Source organism: Geospiza fortis, unplaced genomic scaffold (genome assembly GCF_000277835.1).
Source record: "Geospiza fortis unplaced genomic scaffold, GeoFor_1.0 scaffold112, whole genome shotgun sequence".
Lineage (NCBI taxonomy): Eukaryota > Metazoa > Chordata > Aves > Passeriformes > Thraupidae > Geospiza > Geospiza fortis.
Genome location: NW_005054298.1, coordinates 10,698,619 through 10,725,554, shown reverse-complemented (window position 1 = coordinate 10,725,554; position 26,936 = coordinate 10,698,619). Strand labels below are relative to the sequence as shown.

At 36.3% G+C, this 26,936-nt stretch overlaps 1 protein-coding gene across 3 annotated transcripts in view; it reads left to right on the top strand.

Moving 5' to 3' along the window:
• PTPN4 (protein tyrosine phosphatase non-receptor type 4) overlaps window positions 1-26,936 on the top strand; it is a 71,005-nt gene that overhangs the window by 22,320 nt on the left and 21,749 nt on the right. For all 3 annotated transcript variants that reach the window (XR_004082014.1, XM_005415772.3, XM_031059036.1), the window contains exons 10-17: window positions 783-846; window positions 6,898-7,070; window positions 10,751-10,819; window positions 17,500-17,634; window positions 18,868-19,026; window positions 23,478-23,637; window positions 26,510-26,593; window positions 26,679-26,735. Coding sequence is in view for 2 of the 3 variants with exons in the window: in XM_005415772.3 (XP_005415829.1) it covers window positions 783-846; window positions 6,898-7,070; window positions 10,751-10,819; window positions 17,500-17,634; window positions 18,868-19,026; window positions 23,478-23,637; window positions 26,510-26,593; window positions 26,679-26,735 (901 nt within the window). In the remaining variant the exon portion in view is untranslated. The remainder of the gene's footprint in view (window positions 1-782; window positions 847-6,897; window positions 7,071-10,750; window positions 10,820-17,499; window positions 17,635-18,867; window positions 19,027-23,477; window positions 23,638-26,509; window positions 26,594-26,678; window positions 26,736-26,936) is intronic.

The following is a 26,936-nucleotide window of genomic DNA, read 5'->3' as shown; positions in this document are numbered from 1 at the left end:
CCTTTTTACTTGACCAAAGCGATGCTCCTGTATATTTAATAAAATATATGGACTATCATAATATTACATTTCTTTGAAGAAGTGTATCATTAGATTGTGATGAAAATACAGCCTGTCTTTTCCCATTTTGTATAACTACTATTAGAGTGACCATCTAAAACAGTCTGGAATTAGTGTCAGTATTTCATATGTTTATAGATAACCTGAAAGGTGAACATGTCTGTAGGCAGATTTTTCCCTGTCATGTGATATTGTAAATGGTTTTTTCCTCCTAATGGTGTGATCATTTTTTTTAAGGTTGTGAGTCCTATCTTTGTGCTTATATCTTATCTTAACTATTTTACTAAAACAAGTTCTGGTAATATTTAAAGACATGTAAGATCATATAGAAAGAATGTTTTTCAGGGATCAGGTGAAGTTCAAAGGATTTTTTTCATATTCTAAGGGATAATGAAAGCAGCCTGAGAAAAGAGAACATCTGCCTGGAATGACCTGAGGATAGAAAAGCTCTTTGGGCTTTGGAATGGGGAAAAGATACCAAAATTAGCAACTGCCTTGGGTTTGGGATGTAAACAAGTGAATTTGATGGATAACATAAATACACAGCTCATAAATCTCAAATTATACAAACTATTTTATGTAATCCTTGATACCTTTTTTTTTGTCCATGGAAGGGAAATATGTTCTCTCTAGAAAGTATATTTTCAGTAGGTGTATTTAAGCCTTTAACCATTATTCAGGATATAAAAGATTTTAATATTGTGGTTTTGTTTTTCATTTAGGTTGAAGATTGTAAAGATTTCTTTTAAGTGCAAGCAGTTTTTTATTCAACTTAGGAAAGAACTGGTGAGTACTGTCTTAAATTTGATCTGGAAGCAATGACATCTCTTCTGCTGCCTGTCTGCATTATACTGACTGATACTATGCTGATTATTTGGTTTTTTTGCAATTAAAAGTCCCGTTTCACCAACATTCTGTCTCTTTTGTGTTGCAGATAGACCATTAGAATACTTTATAAGTTTTCTTTTTCATTTGATTTGCCTTATATTTTAGATACTTTTAGTTTTACATTTGTATGCAGGAAGTGTAACTTGTTTATGAAAGATAAATGTGGAAAAGGTTGAAAGTAAATCAATATTATATTTAAATTTCATTAAAAACCAGACTCAAAGTAAAGGTAGTGCTTAGTGCTGCTTCAGTTGTATATATGCTTGTAAATTAATGTTTGATAAACATTTTGATTTGTATTATTCAGATTTGGTAATGCATGATGACTTTATTACTTATACGTAAACAGAGGAGATAAGAATTCCTTTGTAGTTTTAAATTACATATGCTATATTTTTATGCCTGCTTCTGAATTTCTTGTGGAAAAAGTTGGAGCTGAATGTTTCACTGCTTGAGGTGTGTGTTTGCTACCCCATGAAATGCCACAGGACCACCGAGCATTTAATTCAGCAAGAAATTGATTGTTCTGTGCCCCTGAGAGATGAGCTTCCATCACAGACACAGCACTGGGGAAAGATGGAGGAATTTATTAAAAATATAACCTTGTGATTAACCTGTCAGATTAGTTAAGAGGTTTTTTGCAATTCTTACATCTGAGAGGATTTACTGTGCGGATGGTGAGACACTGGAACAGGTTGTGGATGCCCCAGCCCTGGCAGTGTTCAAGGCCAGGTTGAACAACCTGGTCTGGTAGGTGGTGTCCCTGCCCATGGCAGGTGGGTTGGGATTACATGATCTTTAAGGTCTCTTCCAACCCTTAATGTTTTGTGATTCTGTGATTTGAAGACTTGAAATGCAAGGTTACAGACCAGATATAAAAGATGACTCTAGGCAGAAATGCATCTTGAGTACTGTAAGGCTGATCCAGGTTTTGAGACAATGTGGTTAAAGAAGAGACCTGTTCTGTCAGGACAGGCCAATGTCTGGTGACTGCTACTAGTGCTGAAAACAGGAGCATCTTAAAGGAGTATCTTAAAAGGAGTATCAGTAGGTGTATCTTAAAAGCAGATCCTTCAAAATCATGAAGGGAGCAGGTCTGTCAATGTGAGCAGACATCATGCAACGTGAGCAGAAAAGTGGCGATACAAAAAAGGTGGAGGGGGAGTGTTTTATTGGGGTGACACAGCATTTTTGTAAAACCCCACCGGAGCTACAGGCTTCTTCTCAAAGGCAGGCTGAGGTCAAATTTTGTCATGATACCAATTCCATTACCACTGCAGGAAAGTTGTATTTGCATGTGAGATGAGAATTTGGGGTTTTTTTGGAATTCAGAAATTATGGACTGCAGTTGTTTCCTAAATTAGAACTTGATGAAAATGCTGTGGTAGCAGAGTTCAGGACCCTGAAGATTAAGATACCTAGATATAAAATAGGATTGGGTACTGTGTACTTGAGTATTTCCTCTATTTTCTGCAGAAAAGAAACCTGCTTATAATAGAAGGTAATACTAAGACAGAATTCTCATCTTATTTCTCTGTTGCTTTTTAATACTCTACATATTGTTACTTGCATGAAAATGTAGTTTATATAATTAATGTCATTTCTCTTCTGAGACACCTTATCCAAGCTGACAAATTAAAAAGCCTTGTAGTGTTTTTTTTTAAACTCTGTGTATCAGATGAAAACTGGTGGCAGGAACTTAATTTTCATTTATTCTGAGTCATGAATATCTTAAGATCAAAGCTCAAATTTGGCTTCCAAAGAAGTCATACTTAAACTAATTTTTTAATCACAGCTAATATTAAAATTATTGTTTCCAGAGTTACTTTCCATGACTAGATTCATAGGATAAGATTCATCTCACCTATATTCAGTTTCAGTTAGGTTAAAAGAACATATTTTCTGATTCGTGATACTTGGCTCACCAAAGCTCATCATTACATTTCTTCTGTAATAATCACGTGCAAAGGCTGAAACATCTTGCCTGAACAGGAAGTATGTTTTAGGATGGAATAAGTTGTTCTCTGGTGGTATATTTTTCCTTTTGCTTTTGTTTTCTCTCTCATTAACAATAAAGGGAGCCTAAATGACTCTCTTCAGGCAGCAGAAACTAGGTGAAGTGACTCAGTGATTGCACATTTGGTATGTAAAATATCTCTGGTCTAGTGCTTTGAGTGCATATTTTAAATCACCTATTTACGATATGACAGGGGAAATACATTCATGGTATGCTGATGATGTGTTTCAAACTGGTGTGTAAATATATAACAAATTGTACATCTGAGAAACTGCATTTATTTGAATGCAAAGCTGAGATGCTGTAGAATATTAAATTAGTGGACTTGGGAAAGGAATTTTCCACTGGTTTTATTTTTTCCCAACTGCGTTACATATACGTTTATATAATTCTAAAAAGATATTTTTCAAATACTGCTAATAAGTGTTGAGAGCTTTTAATTGCAACTGTCCTCAAAAGTGCAAGTGCCTTATCTCAGAATCGCCTATTAATTTTATTCGCTGACTTGGCATAGCTTAAAGGCATCAACATAAGTAAAGAATTATTTGCCTACTTTCATTAGATTATATCTGTGTTTAAATAAATCACTTAAATGAAGAGAGATGAAGCAGTTGAATGTCACAGTCATTTTCCAGTGGTAGTATAATACAATCTTGAGGGGAAGCTGGTGGAGTATTCTGACAATCATATGGCTGGAGCATATATCCACTGGAGTAGGTTTTTTTCTTCATTTTTTTTTTATGATTTTGTGGGGGAAAAGTATGTTATATGTAAGACTTCTTCATGCAACATTAGAAGCCCCCTGAGCCATTACTTCAACAGCATTTTTTTCCATTGTACCTTACTTTGTTCTGCCTGCTCTGTATGCTGCTTCCCTTACATGCTTTGAAGCTGCTTAAGAATAATTCAGTAGTTTCGTTTTTCTAGAAGTTTCCCTAAACTTCTCTGGTTCTATTTAGTTGCACCCTTGGCTGTAGTAATATCAATAGCCAGCATCAAGCTCTTAATGCCATCCAGCATGTTTTTGTGATCTTGATTCTTTAACAGCCAAAGAAGTTGTTCAACATTTTCTTTTGCTCTTCAAGAAGGCAAATGTCCACTGAAAAATTACTTGATTCAGGAACTAAAAATACGATAGGTTTCTGGCCATAACTGAAACCTGGTTTCAGTGAGTGGCCAAGATAATTGATTTTATTTTTTTAAATTATGGGTTATGTATCTGAAGTTTGTGCTTTGAATTTTGTCTTTTTTTGACTGACTTTTAGAAAGAACTTGGTCTGAAATCACAAGGTGGTGCATGGGCTTATCTGCCCAAGTACATACTTGATCTTAAGTAGCACTGGCATTCGTTAGATGCCTACTTGATTGCTGCCTAATTTATAAAGCACAAGTCTGTTTGTCTCTCTGAGATGAGGTAGGGAATTTCTGGGGTTTTTTTCTGAGATTTTTCTTTGTTTAGCCAAAGTAAAAGAGTCTCATTAGAGAGTAAGTTTTTCAACTCAGTTTCTTTCCTGAGCAGCAAGACATTGGAGCAGTGCTCTGGAGTCACTGTTTCAAGGCAGGCAAAGGTGGGTTTGAATGAATGGCCCCACTCAAGGTGCTTATTCAAGTATTGAGCTGTTCTGTGTGAGAGAAGCACCAGTATCCAGGCTTCTTTTTTTGTTGGGTTTGTGTTTTTAGTAATAGGAATCACAAAGATGACTTGGACTTCACTATATCCTACCTCTATTTGTCTTACTGTAGTTTTGTGCTGGGGCTCAGATCTTCATTACCAGTATTGCATCCCAGCTGCTTCACTCTTGCTCTCCATGGCAAGCAGACTGTTTTCCTCTCTTTAATAAAAACCACAGACACAATTAGTAAGATAATAATTTTGGAGCAGAATCCTGTTGTGACTCTCTGACACTGTCTGACACAGCAGACATAACCCCCTGAAATGCCTGCATGTTATTATCAGACCATAGAGCATTCTGCATCTTGCTGGAGCCTTGTGCTGTAAAAGCATTCCTTGGGCTGCAGGGCTGCAGTATAACTGTCCTGTTACTTTATGTGCTTTCAGCTGAACTACCATGGATATTGCAAATGTCAGCTTGGGGTCCTGTGCTGAGCCCACATTGATTCAAGCCTGCTGTTTCCAAGGAATACAGGGGCAGCCTTTCTCTAAATCCAGCAGTAGAACTAGATCTTGCACCCAGAATCTCAGCTAAGATGAATTTCAAGTGCCCAAGTTATATTGGAATATTACAGAACCTTCAAGGGTGAATAGGGGAGGGATGAGTGCACTTATGAGCCAATATCATAAATTATTCTTTATCTTAAACAATGTTTCCTAGCTGTAATTGAGATGAAGGGTAGGGTTTGAGGATCAGTTCTCCCTGCACTGCAATGAAAGCTTTAAAAGCTGTGAATAGAACTATTGTTAAGGTACCTTTAAAGCTCTAGCACACCAAGTTCCTGTGAAAGTGGTGTCTTGCATTACAATTAAGTTGATCTTGCTGCAGCTCCTTCTCATCCTGCCACACCAGCTCCTCCTTCATGCTTCATGTCTGATCTGCTGATCAGATGGTGGAATGAGATTCAGATCAGCTCGTTTCTGGAATACAAACTAGGGGAAACAGCAGGTTATATTTTTTCCCCCCAACCCGTAATTATAATACTTTGAATGACATTAAATGCATGATCACCAGCTCATGTAATTTGTCAAATTTTCTTTTCCAACTGTTTAAAAGGCTGACAGAACATGAAAATTTGCTACATCATGATTACTTGTTGATGGAATCTAAAATTTTAGCTGTTTCATCCTTTACTGGATCCAGATAAAGGCAGTCCATAATTATACATAGTTGCTCTCTTGCAGAATAGTAATCTACCTTGTTTATATTGTTTGACTTTTATGTTGTTGGTAAAGCCTTTTATAACTGCATAGGTAATGGGCTTAATGTCTGTTATCTTGTTTCTGATTTCTGATTTTTAAATCGTTCTGTTCACATGGCTAGAAAATATGGGGAACAGTTGGCATTACTTGGAAATTAAAAACAGATATAAGTAATCTTTGTAATTGAATTAAAATACCAGGATTTAGTGTCTTGAATATAATTTCTTAAATTTCATCAATAAGGAGTTAGAATTTGCTGTTTGTTTTAAATCCATTTTATTGTGCTGTAAATTTGTCCTGTGGCTGAAAATAGTGTCATTCTTGTTCCTGAATATAACACTGGGGGAAGAGTTGCAGGTCTCTGTGCCTTGGTTTCTCAGCAGATCTGAAGATGAGCAGACCAACAAAACCTTAACCTGGAAAAGGACTTTGCTGCTAAGTTAAATCAGTTGAGGTGTGCAAAATGTTGGGGAGAATTTAGTACTGTGAAGAGAAAGAAAAATGCTGCTGATATTTCTGGACCTACAGAGGTTGTTATCAAGCTCTCTCAACAAGCAGAATAGCTTAGCTTGCTTTGCCATTTTGCTTTTTGCATTTCCCAGGAATCTAATCAATCATTTAGAAGTAGAAACTGTCAGTTGCTCTTGAGATCGATACCTGTTCCCAGTCTTCAACTGCCGCATGTTCATGACAATTACTCATTTTAACTGTAGTTTTCAACAGAGAGGCACATTGTCTTTGAGCTCCCAAATCATGGAATTCTTTTCATATAGTTTGGGTCATACCTTTTAGACTTGTTTCTGTGTAACTAAACAGACTGTTAACCTTTGAGCAGGCTGTTTTTAAAACAAAAATAACTCAGGGGAACAAAAAAATTCTTTAAAGAAATTTTAAAGGTATTCCAAAAGGGTTTGTTGTACATAAAGTTAATAGAAAATTAGAGTCCCACTTCAAAAAGCATTATTTTAAAAAAATACCCCAAAGCCAACAATATTTCTTAGTTTCAAAAAGAACTTTGAACAATTCTTATCTAAAATACATTTTTCTCATTTTTTAGCATGAATCTAGAGAAACATTACTGGGATTCAATATGGTGAATTACCGAGCATGTAAGAATTTGTGGAAAGCTTGTGTGGAGCATCACACATTCTTCCGTTTGGACAGACCACTCCCACCTCAGAAGAACTTTTTTGCACATTATTTCACTTTGGGTTCCAAGTTCCGGTACTGGTAAGTGCTGATTTGAAATATATGAGAAAAAATGTGAGTAGTGAGCTTGGGGACTGATCTAGAATCTACATTCAAATGCAGTTCAAGTAGGTTTTGAATCCTGCAACTGTTCCCCTTCCCTGTTGGCCTGAGTTTCAAATGTCACTATTTTTTTAAGATAGCTTGAAAATACAATTATTACATTAGTGGTCATTATTGCACTAGTGCTCTGAGATTGTCTCCCAAGCTGCATTTCTTGGCCTGTTTTCCTGCTGGGTTATGTTTATCTTAAAAATGTTGTCTTAAAATTTCAAAGTCTTTGGCCTGGTCTTTTTGAAAACTGTTGAGTCTCAGGTACTGCATGCAGCAACAGCAACAAAACAGAGCTAAATAAATACCAAATAGAAATTACAGAAAAGAAGCTTGTACAATAAAGCTCACTTACCTACATGTATACAAATAGGAATTAGGTGAAAACAAAGGACATACATGTTCTGTATCAAACTCAGAACTTTAGAAAATGAGGAGGTAATTAAATCCATAACCTTTAAGGATGAACTTAAAATAATAGGCAGAAAGCTTGGAGGTGCACAGAATGACTGTGGAATAACTATAATCCCTGTAATGCTGGAGTGGGTGGTTTTGGGTTTTGCTGGTTTATACTTTTTATAAAAAAAAAAAATAAATTCTGTTCAGTGACTGAATTAATTGTCTCTGCAAGTAATGCAGAATGCCAATGGTTTAAATCATGCCTGAAACAGAGAATAACAGAGCTGCTACTAATCATCCATCTAGAATGGCAGTAGTGTCTGTGACGTACAAAGGGACATGATGAAAAGCTAGAAAACATAATAACAGGCTATTTCTGTCACACTTGTGAATTGCATAAATGTATCAAGAGGAAAGTAATTCAATGGCTAACTGTTTATAGCATCTGTTTTTGACCAGCATTCACAGTACCCATTTGAGAAAGAGCATTCTATGATCTGAACAGTGTTTGAGACTTGACTCAATGTTGCTGTAGAGAATTTCAGGAAGCTTTTTCATTTCTGTAAAGATTTTGAATCTGAATCATTGTGGTTACTATTACAGCTCTTTGATGATGACATCCAACCTAAGTTAACATAAGATGAAAAGGGAACCTGCATAGAAACGAGGAAGGTCATTAAAGTTGCTGGAACAGCCAAAAGGCTGGAATTTCTGCAAGTAGCTTGAGAGCTTGTTGAGAGGCAGTGTAACAGGAATAACATGGCCCACAAAGAGAGGTGGAGGGCACTAGGCTTTTTTAATCTGGTGAAGAGGAAACTAAGAGGAATTCAGCAGCAATCCTAAAGCTACTTCAAGGGCAATGTCAGTACTGATGGACTCAAAGGTGCTGGTAACAGGCAGGTGAGATTTCAGAAGATTGAAGATTCATGAAGATTCTGGGTGGACATGAGGCAAAGTGTTTGTTTTTTTTTTAAAGCTGTGTTGCTGGAACAAGTTACTGGGCTGGCTGTGGGTTCTCTGTTAGTGGAGGCTTTCAAAAGTCAGCTAGACAAAGCCATGGCCAGAGGTGACCTAGTGTTAGCAAAAGATTGGACTAGAGACTTCTAGCCAACATCTGTATGATCAAAAGGAGTCAGTAAAATACAGAACTGACAGGTCTAGACAGAATTATCTCCACTTCTGAAAGAAATTGAGGATATGAAATTTTTGAACTATTGAATTGTTACATAACCTATTTCCATTGGTCTAAAATACTTCTATGCATGAAATGGTAAAGAATATTTAGGATTTTTTTTTTTAATTAAAGCTTCCAAGAGGGATCTAGAAGACTGTTAGTGAGCAAAGGTGACTTCTGTACACTGTCATTGGGTTTTTCAAAGTGGTTCTTATAGTATTCCCCACCAAATAATCGTGAAAACCATGAAGAGTTTTACTGTGTATTAGCATCTCTTTTAACCAGATGGGAAACAAGTGTGTTCCTTTTTCACAGTGGAGGGAAGTTAGCACTGAAGTGATACAGTTTTGTAGTAAAATCTGAAATCAACAGTAGAAGGTTTTGGTGGTGTTTCACAATGTGGGGTGAATAGGCAATAAAATAGTAGATCAAGTTCAGTGCCCAAAAAGAGAGAGAAAAGAGCAGGAGCATTCTCTGAAAACCTTAAATCAATTATTAGTAGCAGTTATAGAAGGACAAATAGAATTATAGAGTTATCTGAAAGGAATAGATGCAAATACAGCCAACTTACTGCTTGTTTAAGTTTAAAATGTGTAACCCCAGCAATTTAGCTGGCAGCAGGTTTGGAAAGAGAAATTTTCTGGGTTTGCAGCATGGCAGAGGTTGGAGGGCAGCTCTGGACACTATTGAGTCCAGTGCCCTGTTCTAACAGGGACCACTGTAGCATGTAGCCTAGGAGCATATCCAGCCAGGTTTTGAATGTCTCCAAGGAGGAAAACTGCACCATCTCTGAGCACCCTGGTTCAGTGTTAAACTGTCTTAATGTAAAAACTTTCTTTTGTCTTGGTGGGTAATGAGGCTGTTGTTTTGTAGCCCTGTCCTTGCTGCCTGCCCTGATTAAGATGTCTCATATTTCTGTTTGTGCTCATTGCCTCTTGTCCTGTCTCTGGACTCCCTTAAGAAGCATCTGGCTGTATTTTTTACTTTCCCTTTCTGGCATTGGATCCTCCTGAGCCTTCTCTTCCTGAGGCTGAACAGTCCCAGCTCCCTCAGCCTTTCCCCATCCATCAGATGCTGCAGACCCTCAGTTGTCTTTGTGGCCCTTTGCTTGACTTGTGGAGCTCTGGAACTCCACCAAGCATTCCAGATGTGCTCTCACCTGTGCTGGGCAAACCTGCTCTCCAGCCAGTTGACACTCGGCCTGTGCAAGGGGTCATTCCTCCTCAGCTGCAAGTCTTTGTGTTTTCCTGCACTGAATTTCATGAGATTGCAGCTGACCTGTTTCTCAGGTCTTCACACATCCACTAGTTCTGTAATACGAAGGTGGAAATAGCTGATTCTTTGCTTTCATTATGTAAATATCCCTGTAGGAGGCTCTGTGCTTGTTCTGAAGTCAATAATGGAGAAGTGACTACAAGAGTGAGTGTTGCTGGTATCTTGTCACCAATTCTTAAGTGCTGATAGATACTGAAAAATTGGGATTTTTTTCTAGAAGGCAAATTATGAAATATTATAAAGAATCTTTGATTTGACATAAGACATCTGGTCTTATATGAAAAGTCAGCAAGTTCCAAGATCTAAACTTAGTTTTGACAAGTTGCATAGAAGAATACAATCCTGATGTGCTTATCATGTAATTTTTTTGTGTTATTTTGCTAAACTAAGTAGCAACTAAGTTACTAGCAATTCAGGGAATAGTTTAGGAAGAGCATGGAAGAGATGCTGTAAATGTTTAATAGTGGCTATAACAGGAACTATTATTATGTGTTACCCAGAGATCCAAGCAGAGATTTCTTATTGCTTTGGATAAAAAAGCAAACAAAAGGAAAAGCTTTTGTTACATCTAAAATTATTTGGAAAGAAGACCTACATTTCTACCAAATGCTTTCTCAGGTTATGCTGTACTGAAGCTAAGGCGATTGCTTGAGCATGACTGAAAACAGAATTTAGACATTTTGTTGAGATAGTTCAATTTCAAAAAAGGAATTGTTATTTAATCATGTTGGATTTAGTGGTTTGATTTTGTTTTGCTTTCCAGTGGGAGAACAGAGGTCCAATCTGTGCAGTATGGTAAAGAAAGAGCAAATAAAGACAGGGTATTTGCAAGGTAAGTAGTTTACATTCCTTAATATTTCCCCCATTTATGTATTTTAAAATTTCAGGATAGCCTTCAGTCTACATAGTTTGTTATTACCTGTATTACTCTCTGTGCTATGTTTATTACAAAGAATGATCTCCTGCTCTTAAAAGACTCCATTAAAATACTGAGTTAATGGGTATTTTTGTCTGTAATAATTTCTTGCAATTGTACACATGTATTTCCTTCAGAAATAAGTACAGTGAGTCTTACTTGTGAGAACAGCTTTACCGCTGTAGTCTCTGTGAGGCATTTTACTATGAAAAGTGAGCTGCTTCTGAAGGTATTTGGTCATAGAGTAGTTGGCTAATCAGGAATATATTACTTAATTTTATTCCAGGCTCCTGAGCAGTTTTGTGATTACAATAAAAGATTCGAGACATAAATTTAGTTACTTCTTCAGAAATCATGATGCTGTTTTCCATAGTAAAGCACCTGCTACATCCACCTGGCAGTTTGCTCTGATCATGAATAGAATCCTTGTGGGGAGGGGGCAGCCCTGTCCTCTTTTTATGCTTCTCCTTTTACTGACATCTGAGATGTCTTTTTGGCCCTTAAGGAACTCCGGAGTTGAAATTCACACTTGCAGACTTTTAGTAGAAATCCAGCAAAGTGCCTGCATTTTCCAAGTGCCTGCAGACACTGTTCCTAAGAGCATTGGTGAATTCTGCCTTGATTTCCTTCCCTGTCCTCACCCCTTCTTTCCCTTGTCTGTGCATTAGAATCTAATTTGGGTTTTATCTCAGCCCACCAAAGATAGCTGCATACTTGGTTTGGGGGGCAGAAATGCTGTAACATGCTGGTTCAACAAATAGGTTTTATTAAACCATTTTTTCCTGTGTAAAACCGTTTTTTACTCCATTTAATTTGCTTTAGGAATGTGAGGTAATTTAGATTTGTACTTGGAGCAACTTTTTTTAGTACTCAGGAGACTCAGCACTGTGACAGGTGAGCTTTACTTCACTAAATGACAGTTGTGAATCAGTTAAAAACTGTTTTTCTTGGTGCACTCTAAACTTGGCAATTTTCCACAAGTCAAGAGAGTGGAGGAGAGCTGATAGTTTGTGTTGAGAAGTATTTTTATCATTTCATAAACTCTTATGCAGTAGATGGCACTCTTCCCTTTGCAGCAAAACCCAGCAAGTTCTGCTGGGGGTCACTTGTAGTTTATAAAATATAGTTGGATAAAATGGAAGAAGTTGATAAAATCAAAAGCCATGGCTGGAACTGTTCTTATTTTCATAAATCTTGGCTTCTTTTAGTTAATAAAATGCTTGGCTCTTCCATCCTCAGGAATTTTGTTTTCCGTTGTTGCTTTTTTATTAACAGATAGAGCATTTATCCACATATTTTGAGTTTCTAAGTGTTGATGATTGATGTCTGAGGCATATATGTTTATATCAGTGAAATGAAATAATGGTGTATTGTAACAAATACATCTCAAAAGGCTTTTAGCAAATCCGCTGCTTCTTCTGTCTTCCTCATGACAGTGTGCAATTAATTTATTTTCAAAGACCTTTAATATTTTCAAGAGTGAAAAAAGCTTGAAAGAGAAAACATTTCTAGAATGCAGTGTTGTTCAAGAAACTTAATTTAAGAACATTAATTCTTTGTCTTCTAAACATTTGCATCTCAGGTTGACATGCTGAGTAGATGTCAACCCTTTTGTATTCATACAGAAGATAAATTTTTTTTTCTCAGATTTTCCAGCTATAGTGTGGGTTTTATTCCTGTAACCTGCCTTTCTTTTTCACGGTGTGTCTTTATCAGGCAAAGTCATGGTAGCATTGAACAGCTTTTTAAGCTCTCAGGCAGTGGGATTCTTTTGGTGGCTTTTCAAGGTCTTTCTTGAGAACTAGGTGGGCAGGTGTTGAAATAATTACTGTTGATTTTATTATTATTGCATAAGAAGATTAATTCAAGATCAGTTCAAGCAATATTTTCAGTGGTTTTTTGTAGAGTTATCCAGATTTACACTTGGATTTCTTAAAAATACCTAATTAGAAGCTGCCTCATTTAAATTAATGCTTTGAATCATTTCGTGGTAAGAAGATGAACATAGAGAATTACACAGAGATGTTACTACAGTGATCTGTTTGCTCTAAGTTGAGAAATGTTGATTGCCACAAGTAATGGCTAGCTGCTCTGGCCATGGGTGCAGAGCACAAGACAGGGAAATAAAATTTTTTAACAGCCATTTAAATAAAACAAGCAATTTTTATCTACAGGAAGCAGGCTTAGCTGTTTGTTCTCAGGATTTTACTTTAAAATTAGCTGAAGGATTTTTTTTCTAAATTGTAGAAACCTTTACATTTAACCTTTAAACATGGAATTATTACTATGAAGGATATATTCTGTAATAAATCTCATACATTATGTAGGTGCTGTTTTCTTAATCTTCATGCAGCACTAAGTTCTGCATTCAGAAGACTGTTGCTGCAGTTGTTTAGCTTTTTTGTGGATGGGTTTTTTTTGGTTGATTTTGGGATTTTGTGGTTGTTTAGGGGTTTTTGTTGTTTTGGGGAGTTTTTTTATAATTTTCATTACAGCTGTTCTCTTGGCCTCATTTATTGCAGGATATTCACAATCCATGAAACCCCGTAAGAATTCCCAGAAACTTAATAAAAGCAGATAATAAGAGTAGAAAAGGTTCAGAATTGAGAGAATTCTTAAAGGACACTACTTTTTCTTACAGTCCTTGCAAAATATTCTAGGGCTGCTCAGTTCTGGTGTGCACAGGGGGCTGAGTGCGGGGAGTTTGAGTGAGAGGTGTCAGTCATTTGTATCTGCAAACTCCCTATCATAAATTGGTGTCTCTGTTTCCAAAAATTCAATCTTGCTTTAATTATGCACTTTTTGAGGTCTATTAAATAATTTCTCAGGTGCTTTAAATTGCATATGTCATTTGTGTGATGTACCTTGCGGATTTGTGTATAGTTTTACTCTCCTGGTCTGCAGCAGTATTTGTCAGATTTGCTGAGAAATGTGTTCCCTGTACTCCTTGTCAAAATACAAAGCAAGGCTGTGGCTTCAGGTTATGTTTCTTTTTGGAACAGAGATTATTTTTTAAATTCCCACCTGTATTCCCAACAACACCTTTATTCTTTCCCAGCTTGTGCAAGATTTTAGCCCTTCAGCTGTGGATGCCAAACAAATTCTGTATTTGAAGGCTTTTCTGTACTGTAGCTGAGCTAATATAATGTCATGGGTTTTTTTAGTTGCTTTATGTAATTCCATCCCTGCTACTCAGTTTTGAGTGTTTGGGTTTATTTTTTGCATTTGCTGTACCTTTGCAGCTCATAAGACTTGGGGGTAAGTAAAGTTTTCAGTTTCTGTTGCTACTCAAATAGATAGGACTGCTTCCAACTTTTAGGAATGTCTCTGCAGGTACACCAAAATTAAATCTGAAAATGGCTTATTCTGTTAACTATCAGTGCCCTGTGCTGGGTGCAATAGAAGCATCCAGGCTGAGCAGACAGAGGTGAAATTTAAAATTCAAAAATTTCAAAATGTTGTGCATCTTAGTTCTCCTCTCCCTTCTCCTCAGTTGCACTCTGGCATGAGAAAATTATTTTAATATTGCTAGAGGTCAGAGATAAAGGACAAATTTGTAGATACATTTCACAACAAATCTTAAATGTTAATTAAAAAAAACCTTATTGTTGGATTTAGAAGTGTTGACAGGAGAACTAAAATTGGCACAGCACTAAGAAGTTCAGTTCTGCAGTGTGGTAATTTTTTCTTTGAAATTTCTGCAAAGACAGGAAATTGGGGCAACAAACATGAGTGGGTGGGGACTCTGAGGTTAGAGCTGTTAATAAAATAATTGGGCCAAAGCTTTGGTGATAAACACTGCAGCTGTTTATCGTGGTGGTAAGGTGATCTTCTGAAAGATCAGACCCTATCCACAGTAAAAGGTGAGTATTTTCTTGACATTGGACATTTTCCTAGGGAAGAAGGTGATGCTTTGCTCATTTTGGAGTTGTGTTCCTTTGTTGTATTGATTGAGGAAGTTTACATAAACATGGTTACAGACTTTGGCTTAAGATACAAAGCAGTGGGGTATTTGAAGCAGTCAAAAATGTAACTTTTGGAAAAACTTGGATTTTTTTTCCCCTACCCTATATGCTCCTGTGTCTGTCTTTGTAATTTATCTAGTTTCACACAGGCAAGGATGCTGCACTTATGCTGTTGTTGCATGTTAAATAAAGAAAAGCCGCACTTCCAACTTTCGTACATTCCATTTCTTGCTTTTTCACTGAAGGTAAATGAGGTTCAGTAATTGCCTTTACATGTCTGTCAGCAAATACTGTATCTGCAGTCCCGTACTTACCTAATTCAGCATTGGTTATATTACATTCTTCTGCATTTTTCCCTCAGACTGTTCTTTGGCTGGTATTAGAATCCACCTCTTGGCAGAGCTGGCTCTTGGTGCTCATCTGCTGGCTGCAAACACATGGTTGGGTGGCAGCAGGGTCCAGGCTTCCAGAGCCCTGATCATTAAAAGAATAAGGAAAGGCTGGAATCAGACACGCATTTCAGTTCTGCTGTTTCAGTTTCATGTTCCTTTACCTGTTCAGAACTGCTTGCATGAACATGCTTGTGAAGAAAGATACCAAAGTGGTTTGAGTTGCTCACATTTGAAGTAAATTACAGAAATTGGAATTTTGGTTTAATTGATCTGATACCAAGCTAATTATTTTTCAAATCAAATTAATATTCCTTAAATATAGTGAAGCGTGCTAAGGATGTGCTTCTCTGGAGGAATTAATTCATATTTCCCTCTTTTCAAATATCAATGTACTATTAGATTTTTTCCCCAAGGTGAAATAAAAGCTGAAATAGTATTATTAAAATAGCCCATCTCTCTTAACTGCCTGAAATTTGTCAGCTATTACTCAGTAAGACTTTAGAGCAGTAAAGCAGAATGCAATACCTGTTTAGAACTGCTTGGCGGGGTGAAAATAAAAATAAACCCTCCATGAGAACACCACTGCATCAGTACCCAACAGTACTGACATCTTACTTATTTCTGTCTATGAAGCTTATTCAATATAGTACTCAATTGGTTATTGTTGTAGATTTTTTGGTAATGTTGAGGACAATATTATCTGCTCAAGGTGGTGACTTGCATTGAGTTTTAAGTTCTCTGAGAAGCAAAAATATATTTGTTAGCTGGTTTCCCGTTTTCAGAGGATGTAGTTTGTGTGCAGGTAGTTCCTCAATTTCTCAAAGTTCCTTCTTTCTGGAGTTGCTCTTCCAGTAAACCAGTAATAATGACAAAGATAAAGAACAGTTACCGTGTGTCACAAGGACAGTGAAGGCAGAAATTATTTTTTGATATGGGTGTATGGAGCTGCTTATACAATAATATGTTGTCACCTCATTGTGCAAAACTGGAGAATTTAGTGATAGAATATGAAGGCAAATGGAAATGAAATTGTTATATCACAAAAGATTGAAGTATCACTGGAACTAGAGAGGGTTGATTAATGATAGATGGGAAATCTGAACTATGTAGCACCATGAAAGCAGTAGAAGTAAAATAAAAACCTAGTAACACAAAATGTACAGGACATGTGTGGATTGTTTAAAAGTATTTTTGTTGTTAGCTGAAGAATTTTCAGTTGAAAACAACAAAATCTGAAAGTCTGGATATCTTTTTAGTTGCAGGATGACTGAACCATCCAATGCAATGCTAAGAAAAAAGCAACCACAGATGATTCATTTGCTGCTTTCCAGTATAAACTGGAAATGTTGTATTTCAGGAGAGATTGCAAGTATAGTTTCATTTGTGCTTAAGAAAGAGGTGAAAGAAACAGCAGGAGATTGTAGGCATCCTGGAGTGACCAGAGAATGGGAAGAAAAAGTTTCATTAATGTCAAGAGAGGGCAACAAGTAGAATGCAGAATTCCTTTTGTATAAAAGCACTACTGAGAATGACCTTTAATCTGAAGGACATTACTGGCACAAAACCAGATGAAGTTCTGTTACCCACAAAGAAGTTTAAATAGTTAAATAATATTACTGCGTCTGTCTGGCAAGTGACAAGGCATATTCTGGGAGAAAGCATGTGGTCTTGATGGAAATCCCTGATGTCTAAACCAAACTTTGTAACTCTGTTGCCATGTTGTTGATTACCTCACTTTCGGTTCTTGAAAGTCTTTGGGAGTATTTTGGCCTGATGTTTTTGCTGCTTCATTTTTCCTGAGGTGGCTAAACAGTTGTGTTACTTAGAGGGGATTTTTTAACTTGTTTTTTGTTTGGTTTTGTTCTACATTTATTAAGTTCAGATCTCTCAGTGATTATGCTGTTTGAGTCAGATTGTCTTTGAGGCATTAAAAGTCTAGTGAGTTTAGATTCTGTCTTGCCTGTCTCCCTCACAGCCAACAGTAGTTTATTAGTATTTCAATGGCATTTTTTTTCAAAATACATTAAATGAAGTACAGTAGATGGAGAAAATACAGAACTGTCCATGTAAATAAGCTTTGCATTGTTATGTTTCCTTTCTTACATATTATTTGGTTTCCTGTGATAGAACATCTATCACAGGTTTCCTGTGATAGAACAGTTTCATTGTGGTGAGTTTTATATAATTTTGTTCTTACATCATACAATTTTTGGTTAGTCATTTGACTTTCCTCTTCTAGATCCCCCAGTAAACCCTTGGCACGGAAAGTGATGAGTGGGATGGATTGGGAAGTAGTGAGTAGGAACTCACTGTCTGATGATAGGTTGGAAACACAGAGCCTCCCGTCACGGTCTCCACCTGGAACCCCAAATCAGTGAGTAGCATCAAATCTTCTCTCCCTACAAGTGACTCTCTACCTCTAATGGGAGTGACCTACTTGTGTAATAAAGGGATTCATGTGTTATGTAGACAAATAGCTTCAAAAAATGTGTGCCAAATGATTCTCTGTAACACTTGGCTTCACATTAGAAACCATTTTTTTAGGGATGAGTTTTAGGTGCTTCTCACTTTTCTCACTTGACCTATTAAAAGTGTAGGATGTATCACACTACCCTAAATTTGAGAGTTTGAGTTTTCTTAAGCACAGTTAAAACTAAGTTATTAATTTGGTTTAAAAAAGACCCTGATGATAAAATCTATGTGATATTTTAAACATAATTTATTTCACTTAATACCACTTTTTTAAACATTGGAGAAAATTACTTTATTGGAAATCCTTGCAGGTTTATTCCTCTCAGTTTTTCTGCCTTTCCTTTCAATGTTCAGTCTTCATATGATAGAGCCTTCTGTTTTAAGTGAGTGAAAAAACATTCCTGATTTCTTTTGGAGGGTGACCAATTTCTCAGTGCGCTGAGACTTGCTTAAGAATCAGTATTATTCAATTTTGTATTACATAAACGACAAGATTTTAAGATTCTACAGCATATTATTCACAAGATCAATGTTGTAAATACCTGTAGCATTTAAAAATTACTGAAAAATTGTGTAATAATGATGCTTAAAGCATAACAAACTTAATCATGCATGTTTAAAAGAATTTTAATTTTGTCATGCTAGTTTTCAAATGGGAAAATACGGGATTCCAGAAATTATTAAACTCTCAATGCAATGCTTATGGTTCTTCTAGGGGAAGATGCAGGGGATAAATTGTTCATCTTAATAAATTCAGGTTAAGTTCTGCCATGAACAGAGTCAGGATTTGTCTTCTTAGGAGTCTCTTTTTCCTCTTGTTGACTGGGCTGCCAGCTTGTTCATTGGAGCATGATGGTTTCAGGCTTCTTTAATTAAAAGTAAATACATTTTTTCAATAGCCCTTAGTGTTTATTAAAATAATTTTTGAACACTTAAAGATTAAATACATGTTGATCTGACAACATAATTGTTTCAGTGATTTTTGAAATTTTAATAAAAATATGTGTATGAACATGTGCTTGCACTGAGAGGAAATAATTTTTTAGCATCCCATTTTAGTGGGTGTTATCAGAAATGCAGTTTAACAATAATATTGTTATTATTGTCACATGCACTGCTCTGCTTTCCCTCTTAGTCGCAACTCTGCCTTCACTCAAGAAGGAGCCCGGTTACGACCCTCATCAGTCGGACATTTAGTGGATCATGTGGTTCACACCTCCCCCAGTGAAGTGTTTGTAAATCACAGATCTCCATCCTCCACCCAGGCCAACAGCATCATACTGGAATCATCCCCGTAAGTTCTGCTCTTACCACACCACTGTGGCATGCAGGGCTGCTGAAGAGAAGTCAGAGATCTTGGCCTTGAAGAATTTATTGTTAAATGTGGGGTCAGGGAGAGCCAGGCAATCTAATAAAATGTGGTATTTATTTTGGGGTATTAGTGTAGGTCTTACTGTGAGAAAGAGCTAGATGATACAGAACTGAACACCTGTGTCTGACATATTCCAGGCTCAGGATTACAATACCATCCCCACCAACCCAAGATGTGGGTTTGCTGTAATGTGACCATCAGTGTCTGGATGTGGAACCAAAAGTTGGGGTTTTGATAGAATTGAAGGAAAGCTTTAGTCCCACAAGTCTGGAAATGTTGCTTTTTTGTCAAGGCACAGAAGTGAGCTTTACAAATTATGTAATCAGAATACCTTTTTGGCACCCCAGCATTTGGACATTGCTAGTGTGTTTGGTATATTGTTACAGAGTTTATTTTTTTAAGCTGACACTGCCAGACTTTTTTTTTTTAATAATTCTGAATATTCTTTATACTTTAAGCTTGCTTACCATAGGATACAATGGGCGAAATAAAAGCTATTATTCTGTATTGGGTCCAGAAGGAAGACAAACAAAAAGCCCCATTGAGTTATTCAAAGAAACTGAAATACTCAATAAATTGTGTTCAGAATACAGATTAATTAGGAAAAATATTTCAATATATACCATTTTATCACTGGCACTGTACCCTCTTAGTATAGCTGAACATGTAATGCCAGCTATGCCCTCATAGTTTTGTATCATAATCTCTGTTAGCAGAGAAATCATACAAATGGTTTCAATTGAGAACTCTAAAGCAGCACATACCTAATTACATGTTTATAAACAAATTGTATGTCTCAGGAAGAATTACGCTGGAAAACTATTTAAACACAGTTTTAAAACCTTGCTTAGACCAACTCTACTTTCAATTTTAACAACCATGTGTAATTTTTAGGAGGGAAATAGAATACAAAATTTTAAAAGTTGTCTAAAATAGCACATGATGCTTTTTACAATAGACTACAATATTTACAATTTGATCCTCAGATAGTTACTTAACTTTCAGGGTTATGTAATATTAATTTGACTTAGTCATGTAAATACTCCTTTTTTTGGTGGACTTTTTAACATATTCACATGCCAAAGGACTCTCAGAACTGGAACAGATGAGAATCTTCTCTCATATTACAGTTTTGTTGTCCGAAGGCCACACAGGGTCAGGTTCCCTCTGTTCTAAGACTTCCATCTGAAGTCAGTTATGAATGACACCCCTACTGAATGTCACAATGATACAGTGAAGAAAGCACAATTATTAAATACTCTTTTATTCATATCCCTTTACTTGAAGTTGTACAAGATCTTCTTGAATGTTCTTAGGATTTGTTTATTTAGTACTTGATTTCTTGAATAAGTCACCATAGAAATGAGTCTTAGAAAGAGAGGAAGTGGTTTTGTACAACTATGGCTTCTTTTTAATGTTTTTGCACTTTTTATGCCCAAGCAGAAAAAATATTGCTCTTCCATCACTAAGTGTTAGGGGTTCCATTTTTGGGGTTTTTTTCCTCTTGTTAGAAGCTTAAAATTTAATATTCTGGTATAGATCTCTAATATAAGATACTTCTAAGAATGAGGACATTAACTTTCAAAAATACATGAATCTCATTGAGGTCTTTTGAAGGTTTAAGCTGATGTTATTGATTCAAGATTTGCCGTTTATGAAGGAAAACAGTTGACATGGAGTTCATAGTAGCTATATAATTTTAAACTATACTGTTCTACAGTCCAAAAAGCTATTTCTTAATCAATTTGACCTTTCTGGTGGAAAAGATTTGAGTAGTCCATGTGCTAGTTTGTCAGAAACTCTTATTTATCGATCAAATTTATATGTGTGCAAAAGAGGGGCTAACCTGACTGGCAATAGGTTTGGTGATCTTTTTGAGTTTGGAATCAACATAGCAAAAGAAATCAACAGTTTCCATGCAGTTCAGAAGGATATTATAGCTTAGCTGATATAACCTTTAATTGCACATCCTTTCTCCATCTGCACATCCTATTCAACACTAAATGGAGAGATAGGGCTTGTAGTTCCCTTAGCTAATTATAACCTCAAATTCCAAGAGCACATGGTAAGTGTTTAATTTAATAAATTTATGGGGGTGTGTATGCAACTTTTGCTAAATATATTAAAAAGATCAGACCGGATATCTGTAACAAAAATACCCAAAGCTTGCCAGTGCCAGGGTTTGTATGTTATTTTATTATTATGTAAATTGCTGAATTCAGTAACAGAGAGCTGCTTTGCCTGCAAAATAGGCTGCTTTCACTGCCATTGTCTGAGCATTCATAAGGAAATTCAAAGCTGACTGGGCAAATATAAAGCACTGAAGTTTATGCCCGAGGCTTGATTGTTAGTTCTCACAATTCATTATGCTAATATATTACAGAACTTGCATTGCTGCTTGTAAAATGCTCATTTAAGTAACTTTTCCAATCTTTTCTTTAAGTTTGTGTGTTCAGTAGGAATTTACTTGTGTTTGTTGACATGTATGTACAGACATCTAGTCAAACATCAGATCCATCTTCTGCTTTTATCAGAATAACTTCTTTTGTGTTTCTATTCATGTTTTCTGTTCCTTTTTTTCTTTGGTTTGAAACTCTCAGGAGTAATTGTTTTCAGGAAAATACATAACTTAAAAGACTGAGTAATCTGTGCTGGCCAAACTTGAATGAATGAATGCATAGACAGCTAAAAATCTCTGGGTGACCTTTGTAAGTCGATGTCTAAATAGTTTATAGCTGCCTTGCAGATTTGTTTTGCAAATGTTGACAATCATCATATTTTTCTCTCCACAAAAATGAATTTAGAAAAGCTGCTTATCTTGAAAAATGAAATGTGCTCTTTTTTCTGTTACTTGCACTGAAAAGTGTTAAGAAATACTATTTTTCTTCCCAACTGTGTTTTGAACATAAGGTTCTTCAGACATCAGACTGAATAATTAGTGCTTTTTTTTCTTGTAACACTTCATGAAAAAATATTTTCTGAAAGTTGAAATAAAGCAGAAAAATAGAGAAAAATATTGTTGGGATCTTTTAGAATGTGCTGTTTTCTTTCATACACTGACAAAAATGTTACCAGTTTTGTTTTCTAAGAATATTGACTAATTTTTTTAAACAGAAGCAGAAAGTGTTTGGCATTGCAAAGTGAAGTGTTCTATTTCCCAGTTTTCATGCTTTTTAAAAAAGGTTCATCTTTTTTTTTTTAATCAGTATACTCCATTTTGCTGAGATTTTTATTTTTGAACATGTATCTGGGATCTGCCTTTCTTGAATTGCCTAGAGACAAATTTTATGGTGTGTAGTTTGATGTGTGCCTTAGGTTTTCAGATTTGCAGCAACTTGAAACCTTGTTCAGTATCATACTGAGAGTCTTGCCCTGCTAACAGTTCACTGAGGCAAGACTACTAAATACAGTAGAGCTGCTCACGTTTGTGTGTTTTGGAGGGAGTGATGTGATGAGATACCACTACAGCTTGCTCATAATGAAAGGAGCAGTGTCTTCCTTTTGCCTCTGGGAGTGTCCTTCCTTCCCTGCATGGTGGCCAGCCCTGAGATAAACCAGAGGACCCAGGCTTGTCCAAAAAGTGGTTTTGGTTGCTTAGCGTAAGCTGCCTTAGCCAAGGGAGGAGGACCAGCTCTTCAAGGCAGCAGCCAGGGATGTGGGTGAAGGAACAGACACCCCTATTTTTGGTGGTAGCATTCTCTTTGGATTTAGCTGTAACCTGTAACTTCATTCTTGATGGTTTATGGATCTGGTATCAGTGGGCTGTTGTCTGAAATCGTTAAATGACTTAATAGCACCTTTTAATGGGGTGCTTGTGGAGGAAGACATATCCTGCTGGTATTTAGAAACTGGCATTCAAACCAAGTTACTGGGAACTGTGAGCTCGCTGCCCTTTTGAGCCTTTCCAAATGTTCTTCCTAATTCTTAAATATAAATCCATATAATGAAAGATGAATCATATATTTATGTAATATGAATTACAGAGTTTAGCTTTTATTCCAAGAGGACTAACAAAAGGAAATTCACCATATTATATAAAAACACAGAGAACATTTTTATTAATCTACAAAGGAGTGCTTGCAGATCAGAAGTAATGGGTTAAGCATGCTAAAACCATTTTTAAGACGGTCATAGGTAAAAGATGAACTTGCTGGTTCTGTGTAGTTACTTGTCAAGAAAAATGCTGCAGCAGGTGCAAACATAATCTGCCAATATATTCTACTGCACTACATTTTGAGGTTCTAAAAATACCTACAGATAACCATCTCTCAAACTCTTGAGTTTCTTCTAACATTTTCAGTTTATTTGCAGCCCTGAAAGAACCGTCAATATCTCATGATTGTTCCACTTCATATTTCTATTTTGGTATTTAGATCTCAAGAGACTCCTATAGATGGGCAGCCTCCAGCATTACCACCCAAACAATTTAAAAAGAACAGTTGGAACCAAATTCATCATTCACACTCGCAGCAAGAACTGAATAACCATATTAATGAAACATTTGATGTTCCTGCATCACCTGAAAAATCCACCGTAAGTTTTTTGATCCAGTTGAACCATTCTGCTTTTTATCATAATAATGGTCCTATTTTACATGGGCTTGGTTCTGAAGCATTTCAGAGCTGCTGTGTTTGTGCGTTACCTTGCAGCATTACTGTTCCTTCCCTGGCTCCTGCTGGTTTTACTCCAGCTGCTGGAGTAGTGCTTTGTCAATTGATAACAAATCACTACATTGGGATGGTTTTGCAAACCTTTTGAGCATTAGCTTTTCAGCACATGCAGAAATTTCTGCCTAACCTCTTCTTTGAGAAGTCATTTGCCATCAGTTTTAAAGAAGACATTGCAGGTGTTTAATCCACCTTTAGCTAAAAAAGCTAAACCCAAAAATGCCTACCAGCTTCTAAAGTAGTTTTATCAGGAGAAGCTTCTTGAGTCTGTGGTTGCATTTCTCATCAGAACTTCCAAGAAAGAGAGTATCAAGAGGCCTGTGATAGCAGAAACAAAAATATGAGCGGAAGTTCTTTTTCCATAATCAAGCATGTGTGAGATGAGTAAGACAGTCAGTTGATTGTCTGAGATCTCCCTGATCACTTTTGTGATTTTTGTCCTTCCAGAAGTTTTCCAGTGGTTCTAAATTTTATACTAATGTGAGGAGTAAATAGGACAAGAAAAGTGCTGCAGGATGGGAAAACATCCATATGTAGCAAGTATTGTGTAAACAGTTTTGTCAACCTCAGGCATTCAAAATTATTAGTCACCTCCCCAAACTGATATTTAGAAATGCCTTAGTTTGGCTTTTTTTGCATCCTGAACTGTAAACCTATGGTGTTCTGTTCTCTAAGGCCTTAAAACAAAGTTAAGATTCCCATAAAGCCCCTGTTTCATTTCATAGCTGGGGTTTTAATAAAAGACTCAAAAGTGAAAGTTTTAAGGTTTTGACTGTTTTGGGAATGTTGTAATTTTTTTTTTGTTATAATTAAATAATGAAACAGAATTTGTAACATCTTTGTCTTCAGGCAGTGCTTACCTGAGTCACATTAAAGTACTGTTCTGTTTTGAAAAATAACACTACTTTAGTCATCAAGTTTTTCTGCCCTGTATTCAGTTATCTTTACCAAATTGACAAAAATAACTTTCACTTGTTTTTTTAACTCCTTTTAGTTCAGCAAAACCAACACAGCTGTGTGAATGAGCTTGTTTTTTTCTCTGTGCATTGTCAGTGTGATTGTTTGCTGTGCTCCAGTGGGATACATTTATGCAGGCTCGCTGAAGGCAGCTCACTGTTGTAATTGAACATCTAATTTGGTCTGCTGATGACTTTTTATTTTGGGGATTGCAGAAGAAGGAACATAGCATGACTGAAATTTTTGGAATGTCGTTTTGTTTCAAAATTGCTTTTCTGACCAGAATTCAGGTTCCTGCACTGCTAAAGTCTTCTGCTGTTCCATCTCAAATATTTTAGAGAATACCCCTCACCATTTTGACTTCGTAAAGCTGTTGAATTTCCTTTGTTTGTTGTGGGTATGGAGGGTCTGTGTTGAAAGGTAGTAAGACACATATGGGAATGGCAACTTTTTACTCCATCTGCATTCCCTAAGTGCCCAGTCTGAGAATGTCAGAAGTACTTGAAAGTACTTGAAAACAGGTGTGGTCAAAATCCCTTCAGTCAAACACATTAATGATGGCATACAGTCCTCTCTGCACACTTGCATTATAAACTTCCGCTCAAAACAGCATCTTAAAGCAGGAAATTAGCATTTCCTTTCTGTCTGGGAAATGCAGTGGCACAGAAGCTGCCAAATGCTGCAGGTGAGCACTTGGTTGATGTTCATTCTGTCTGATCTCCCACACCAGTGAGCATAGGCTGAAATGATTGGCATATGATCAGGCTTCTTAAGACCCTTCCTTTTCATTAATATCTCTTGTGCCATTACTTTCCCAAATTTTTCATTTCTTCATTACTATGAATGCATTTGGCAAATTTTGTTTTGTTTTAACCAAGAACAGAAGACACCTGCAGCTGAGTTAACTTCTAATGAGCCAAGTTGTGCACACTTCTTTAGTCTAGTGAAACTCCAGGTTCTGAACTTTCTAACATACAAAAATACTTACTTTCATAAGTATGAGTCTTCTGCTTTGCTGTAATTGATAACATTGAAAACTTTCTTGAAACACCTTTCTTTATTACTTTGCATTCTCACTGTAGGAAGTATGGAAATACTAGCTAATGTTCAGTCTGTGAAATAAATATAGATGGGAACCAGCTAAAAATCACTTCAATGGCACCAAGTTGTTTTTTTTTCAGATTAAAAAGGTAGCTAGTATTCCTGAGTTTATTGGCATCTCCTTTAACAGTGTTGTTGTCATCCAAATAAAACCAAGAAGAAAGCAGCTAAAATTTTCAGAGGTGAATCAGTGCAGAGCATATGTCACACCTCATACTCCACTAGACTGGAAATGGAGCAAGGGATAGGGAACCAGGATTTCCTTGCTTGCTACGGGCATATTGCAGTTAAAAGAAACAAAAGGACATCTTCAATTATCTTCCTTTTCATTGTATTGCATTCTTATTGCAGCTCTTCACTGTGGTCGTAATTAAAATTGATTTAAGAAATTTCCATTTGGTAAGCTGTTTTTATCAGAGTTATGAAGCCAGTTAGTCTTTTCTAATATTCTTTCTTACTTTGACAGAACAGGCCTTTAAATTAGTTATGTCCTAGCCTCTTAAATGTCTAATTTTCCCCTTTTATGCAAACCCAAGATGATTGTGTTCTTGCTTGATATTTTCTCAAGCATCCAGGAGCAGTTATTTGATAAGGAAACTGCAGAATTATTAAATACAATATCCTCAAAATCTAACTGTGAACAAAACATATACTAATATGTTATAACTTTTGTCTATTAGCCCAATGGTGGTGTCCCCCATGACAATCTTGTTATGATCAGAATGAAACCAGATGAAAATGGAAGGTTTGGCTTCAATGTAAAGGTAACAGTACATCTATTCCTTTTATGTTTATTAAGGTTATTTTCTGACATTTGGGATTTCTTACTAATTTAATTTGTTTTTAAAGGGTGGATATGATCAGAAGATGCCGGTAATAGTGTCCAGGGTAGCTCCAGGAACACCTGTAAGTTATCAAAAAAGCAGACTTTGTAGCAATATCTGTGTATCTTGAAGGATGTACTGAAAATGATAAATTATTTTCTAGCTGCCTATGAAAATTAGGTTTTGCTATAACATTATCAGAACAAAGCAAATTACATGCAGTAAGAATTTGGTGGGGCTGTACAATGTTAAACTTTAAAAGTATGTCAAATCTTTAAATATG